This window comes from Suncus etruscus, chromosome 10, assembly GCF_024139225.1.
Source record: "Suncus etruscus isolate mSunEtr1 chromosome 10, mSunEtr1.pri.cur, whole genome shotgun sequence".
In the NCBI taxonomy this organism is placed as follows: Eukaryota; Metazoa; Chordata; class Mammalia; order Eulipotyphla; family Soricidae; genus Suncus; species Suncus etruscus.
In genome coordinates, this window is record NC_064857.1 from 44861145 (window position 1) to 44867740 (window position 6596).

Genomic DNA, 6596 nt, shown 5'->3' on the forward strand with positions numbered 1-6596 from the left:
GAGAGAGAGAGAAAAACACAGAATGGTCTCACTCATCTATGGGTTTTAAGAAAAATGAAAGACTTTCTTGCAATAATAATTTTTAGACACAAAAGAGAAAAGAGCTGGAAGTTCCAGCTCACCACAGGAAGCTCACCACAAAGAGTGATGAGTTTAACTAGAGAAATAACTACATTCTGAACTTTCCTAATAATGAGAATGTATGAGGGAAATGGAGAGCCTGTTTAAAGTACAGGCAGGGGTTAGGTGGGGAGGAGGGAGACTTGGGACATTGGTGGTGGGAATGTTGCACTGGTGATGGGTGGCGTTCTTTACATGACTGAAACCCAAACACAATCATGTATGTAATCAAAGTGTTTAAATAAAATTAAAAAAAAAAAGAACCAGGAAAAAAAAAAAGAAAAGGGGTTGTTCTTCATAAAAGTTGTTTTGTTGAGGAAAGGGGTGGTCTTTATAATTCTGTATTCCTTATTCTTGGCTCAGCTTTCACTGAGAGAGTTTGGTCCATGAGTGTTGTCTTGAGGTTCACTTATCTTGAATGAGGGGGTTCCTGCAATGAAGGACTTCTAAAGAAACCTAGATTGAAAATAGTTCAGAGACAAGACCTGGGTGGCAAAATGCAGTAGCTGAGGATGCAGGAATACACAGTGGTGTTCCATGTAAGTATTCTGTCTCAGTGTAAGTTTCAGTGAGAGCTATGCAAAGATGAGCCCCAGAGATACTTTACTACAGAAGCTAACAAGAAAAATAGAACAAATGATCAGCTCTGTATCAGGAGAACAAAACACTTAGACTTAGATTTGCTTTATTTGTCAGTTCTTAATATTCTTAGCTCAGAAAAGTTTGTCTTGGGGCCGAAGCTGTAGCCCAGCGGTAGGGCACTAGCCTTGCATGCGTCTGAACCAAGAAGGACCTCGAACCTCTGTTCAGTTCAGCTTCCCATATGGTCCCCCAAGCCAGCAGCGATTTCTGAGCTCATAGCCACGAGTAACACCTGAGCATCACCAGGTGTGGCCCAAAAACCAAAACTAAAACCAAAACCAAAGAAGAAAAAGAGAAAAAGAGTTTGTTGTTGTCTTGTTCATGTTGCTTATTGCTCATAGTTCCCAACAACTTGCTCTATGTCCTAGCTTATGTGATTTTTGAAAACAGTATGTATTCTCCTCTGACTTACAGAAAACCCAGTGTGGAAGTTTTTTATTTGTTTAATTTCTCATATCAAAAATTATACTACAATTACCAATAGTACTTTTCCTTTATTGGGCAATTGTGTAAAATATATGCAGGTGTAGTTGAAACTTCATGAAAAATATCCATCTGGCTTATTGCAGGGCTGCAATATTTTAAAAATGTTGTGCTCGTCGCCTCTCCCCAAGATCGCTACGTGCCATTCCATTCAGCTAGGATTGAGATGTGTAAAACTGCCCTCAAAGACAGACACACAGGTAAGCCATATCCAAGTTTATTTTGAATAAGTTCAATTCAATCAACTCTATGCTCTTTCTTTTGAAATTATTGACAAGCATGGAAATTTTTAAAAATATTTGAATTAGGGCCCGAAGAGATAGCACAGTGGTGTTTGCCTTGCAAGCAGCCGATCTAGGACCTAAGGTGGTTGGTTCGAATCCCGATGTCCCATATGGTACCCCGTGCCTGCCAGGAGCTATTTCTGAGCAGATAGCCAGGAGTAACCCCTGAGTGCCGCCGGATGTGGCCCAAAAACCAAAATAAATAAATAAATAAATAAATAAAACTTAAAAAAAATTGAATTAACATGAGATCTAGTTACAAATGTTTTTTATGAATGAGTTTCAGTTATACTATGTCCAACAAACATTCCTTCACCATTGTACATTTCCCACCACCAGTGTCCCAAACAATGTCCCCAGCTTGCTTCCTGCCCTCTGCCACCCTAGACTCCCAGTTGCCTGCTGCTAAGGCAGGCATTATTTCTTCTCTCTTTCTTTATTTCTCTTTCCTCTCTTTCTCTTAGTCTCTTGCTCACTCTCTCTCACTTACTCTTCCCATTTTTCCCTTTTTTTACATATAGTAAGTACACAGTAGTATTTTAAGTACATATTAACATTGAATCGGGGGAATTTCCATCACCAAATTTGTCCTCCCTCCACTCTCGTTCCATCTTGCATTCCATATCCTCCAACCTCATCCCCCAGGCTGCTAGAATAAGTGGTCCCCTCTATGTCTAGCTTACTACTTAGTGGTCATATATCTGTTTGGTCCTGGTACCCTCCCTTATTTCTTCCTCTATTAGAGAGGCAGAACAAGATAGTTCAAGTAATGTGGTTTTGTTTGAGGAAAAGAAAAGCAATTAAATGGGGGTAATAATCAGATAAATCAAAAATGGGTGAAGTCATTCTAGAGGCTCTCAACCTCAATGTGAGAGAGGACAGGAAAAAAGAAATTGAAACACCACAACAATACAAAAAGAAATATCAAATAAAATATCCAGTGAGCACTACAGCAATATAGACAAGCACCACATAATAGTTTCAGTTCTGAAATAAAACCATGCCAGAGCACAAATAGAAAGAGAAAGATAAGATAAAATAAAATAAATAAATAAAATAAAATAAAATAAAATTGGAGACATCCACTTTAATATGCACCAAAATAAATAAGTCAAAAGATAAATAAATAGATAAATAAATACAAAAGATTATTTTCCCTTTTAAGCACTGGTTTGCAATATGGTTACTTAAGGGTTCTCATGTGCACATCACTTTATCTCTTTGCAGCACCCCAGTTCTTTTTCAGAGTGATCATTCCCAACTATTGTCATAATGCTCCCTTCTCTACCTTAACTGCATCTGACACTTTTTGTGTCAAGCTTTGTCCTACGGACCAGTTCTCTTGGCCTTCATCTCTATTGTTTTTGGGTATTATTACCATATTATTATTTTTATATCTCACAAATGAGAGGGATGACTCATTTTGCTCAGAATAACATTCTGCAAGACCATATAAACATGGACATTTTGTAAACAAATACTTAGTATTTTCATTTCAGCTTGTTCCACTTTAAATCTTCTTTTGAAGACAAAGAAAAAAATTTAAAAAGGAAAGAAATGATTTTTTGTAACATAGCTGGGACTCCTACTGCTTTTTAGCTAGGAAAAGCAGAATTCCACATGAAATTTCTAGTAAGAGCTAATGTTGTTAGGAGAAAGGAAACTGTGTGTGTGTGGTCAAGTGGGTAAAGCATTGTGGGAAATATCTAAAATAAAGTGACAGTGACTCTCAAAATGAGAACTGTCCTTCTCATCATACAAGCTGGAAGAGCTGCATTAGCTTCATAAAACAGACCTGACTATTTGAATAGTCCCTTCAATGTTTCAGTTGGCTATTTCTCAGTAAATAAACAAAATGTAGTATTCTAAACACAGAATCATTCCAGAGGTAATTGCAATAATATAGTTTCCCCAGTAAAAAGTTATATATATATATATATATATATATATATATATATAGGGGCCGGAGAGATTGCATGGAGGTAGGGCATTTGCCTTGCATGCAAGAGGACAGTGGTTTGAACCCCAGCATCCCATATAGTCCCTCGAGCCTGCCAGGAGCGATTTCTGAGCGTAGATCCAGGAGTAATCCCTGAGCGTTGCCAGGTGTAACCCAAAAATCCAAAAAAAAAAAAAGTTTTATATAAAAGAATACCAATCTAGGTGCCAGAGCGGTGGCGAGGACCATTAAAGCATCTGCCTTGATGGCACTAGCCTAGGATGCACCACGGATGCATCTCCCAGCGTCCCATATGGTCCCCCAAGCCAGAAACAATTTCTGAGTGCATATCCAGGAGTAACTCCTGAGTGTTACAGGGTGTGGCAAAAAAAAAAAAAGAATACCAATCTAGGCAGGGATTATCTGTCAGATATGCACACTTCGTATGGCTTGAGTCTCTGATGATCTTTCTCATCTTGTCCTTCTCAGACATCTGCTTAAAGATACAGAATCTCTATTCCTAGATTACATTTTTTATATAACCTCTGGTAGACAGTCCCCACAAAGCCAAATTGGAAATTATGAAACTGGTGACCTATGGGTATCTTTGAAGCTCTCCCTGCTCTTTGCTGATTCTCAAATATCTAAGTCATCCTTTCTTTGACACTTTTGTTAGAACTATAGTAAATTGACGAAGATTCTTGGCTATTCCTAGCTTTTTCTTCACACTGTGTTAAAGAGCCTCATGAAGCAGCTTATGCCCAGATTCCAGAGGCTACTCTTCTTAAATTCTCTGACTTCAAGAAAATCTCAGCATATCTACCCACCACTACAACAAGGAAAGATTGAATCAGGCACAGAAACCTGGATCCTGTATCTTGCTAATTACATGCCTTTTCTTTCTGCAGATTTGAGACCAAATTAAGAAACATAGCCAACATACTTAATTGCTTTCTTATTTTTCATAACTGAATTCTGCTTCTGAGTTTCAAAATGAGGTGTTTATCATGATTTTGTGTTTAAGTGACTTAGGATTCACTCGACAAAACCTGGAGGATATTGACCTCTTTTCGAGAAAGTAGACTTTCTGAGAAAATAGGAACAGAAATTGGTCTTTACAAGCTTATGTGTATATGTGTGTTGTAGAGTGGAGGGCGGAGCCCACATAATACCCACTGATTCAGTGTGCACATAAAGACATGTACATGCAGACAAACTCCTATCCCTGCTACCACCACATCATAACCATCAAACCTAGATATTTCTTATCTGACTGAGCAGAAAAAAAAAACCTTTAATCTCTTGTTTGCTTTACAAATAGTAAGAAGAGTTTGAAAATTATTTTATAATTGATGTGCTAAAGAACAGTAATCCTCAGTGCATCCAGAGTTTCTTCTCCAGACTTTTCTGTTTAGTTCTGCCCAAATTCATTTTCTTTTATTCTTCTCTGCAGGGCCAGTTTATGCAGAAATGATTGATAACCTTCTGCGTCCTCTGGTGGAAGCAAAGGACTGCACTTTAATTCGACACAATGTGTTCCATGCCTTGCCCAACACTGCCAACACCCTGATTGGCAGAGCAGCTCACATTGCAGTTCTGGATTCTGAACTCTTTCTAGAGAAGTTCTTCTTGGTTGCAGGACTTAACTATTTCAAGTAGTGTCTTTGTGGGGCTAGGACTTGGTAGCTCGCCAGAAATGTTTAAGAACTATTGAAAGTTTTAGCTGAGGCATTCTTTTATAGACATCAGCCATTCCAGGTTGGAGCTCAAAGAGGAACGCATAAAAAAATGGGACCAACATTTGAGGTGCTTTCGTGTTGGAAACCTGAGAAAAATGAACCAGTAATATAAAATATGACTGAGACTTTGCCTGACATGTATAGCTACCTGGAATATTATCTAAGAAACATTCTTAAAAAAAAAAGTATGTGGGGAAAGAAAATGCAGAATCCCCAGAGTTGATAAGCCACTGGCTTACAGAAATCGCTCCAATTTTAAACAAAATTTGTTCAGTATGTTACTAGCTCATAGCTTTATCATTTTTATTAAATAAGTGCACACAAGCATTTCAGAACTCAGGTTAATCTCTGTGCGGAAGTGGAACATATTTTGTGTAAATATAGTCCTTGCTATATTCTAATGTACCACTATGTGATGTCCATTTTCTCATTCCCTTCTCACATTATCTCAACAAGGGACAAAAGAATGCTTTATAAACTAATCTTATTTTATAACATCGGTGGTTGGGGGGGTCTTTAAAATTCAGGGGAATAGAGGTGATGCTCTTAGTAAGTTTGTTTAAAAAGACAAGAAACTATAAAGAATAGGTGGGATCAATTTTTCCACCTCCTACCAGACTCCCAGACTCTTTCTATGCACTTCTATAGTTCACAGTATTATTTTTATGATTGCTTAAATATGCCTGTCTTAGAGAAAGTTGACTTAGACTTAATGTAGCGGAAGGGAAAACTAGAGATTAAAGTGCATGTGTTTGAGAGGCTCCTGCTGATACACTTCCAAAAATGCAGTTAGCATTTGATTCAATTGCAAAAAAAAATAAACAAGAAAAAAAATCCTCAACCATTCATAGCCAGCAGTTTCTCTTCATGGAAGAAAAACTATCTAAATGGAGTATTGCTGGGCAAAAACAAAAATGAAAATAAAAACAAAAAACAAAACTCAGGGGAGCTCTAAGAAGGTGCTGGTTATTTTTCAATAGAAATGACGTTTTGCCTTAGGAAAATAAAGGGCTAAGAAGAGTTATAGTTGATTAAAAAGTAGATAGCAGGGGTAAAAGATTAGAAAGGAGAAGAGCCAGATTGAAAACTCATGTAGAATTGTTACTGGCAAGTGATTCAAGGGGTAGTTGTTTTAAAAGATACTAGAATATTCAAAATACTCTCAAAAATGTAGACTAGAGGAAGGCTTCAGAATCACTTAGTTGTACTGAACAGTTCATGAAATATGACAATTTTGCAGAGATTTATATATATATATATATATATATATATATATATATATATATAGCAGATAATACTTTTGCCTTGCATACAACTGAGTGGGTTTTCATCCCAATCACTGCACCTAGTCTGAGCACAGAGCCCAGACTAAGCTTTGACCATAGCCAG

At 37.4% G+C, this 6596-nt stretch overlaps 1 protein-coding gene across 1 annotated transcript in view; it reads left to right on the forward strand.

The window, feature by feature from the left end:
- The window catches only part of FAM135B (family with sequence similarity 135 member B), a 280538-nt gene extending 274544 nt beyond the window's left edge, over positions 1–5994 (forward strand). The window contains exons 19-20 of the mRNA XM_049781948.1: positions 1332–1445; positions 4922–5994. Of these exons, the coding sequence (XP_049637905.1) occupies positions 1332–1445; positions 4922–5127 (320 nt within the window). The 3' untranslated portion in view covers positions 5128–5994. The remainder of the gene's footprint in view (positions 1–1331; positions 1446–4921) is intronic.
- Positions 5995–6596: the final 602 nt, after the last annotated feature.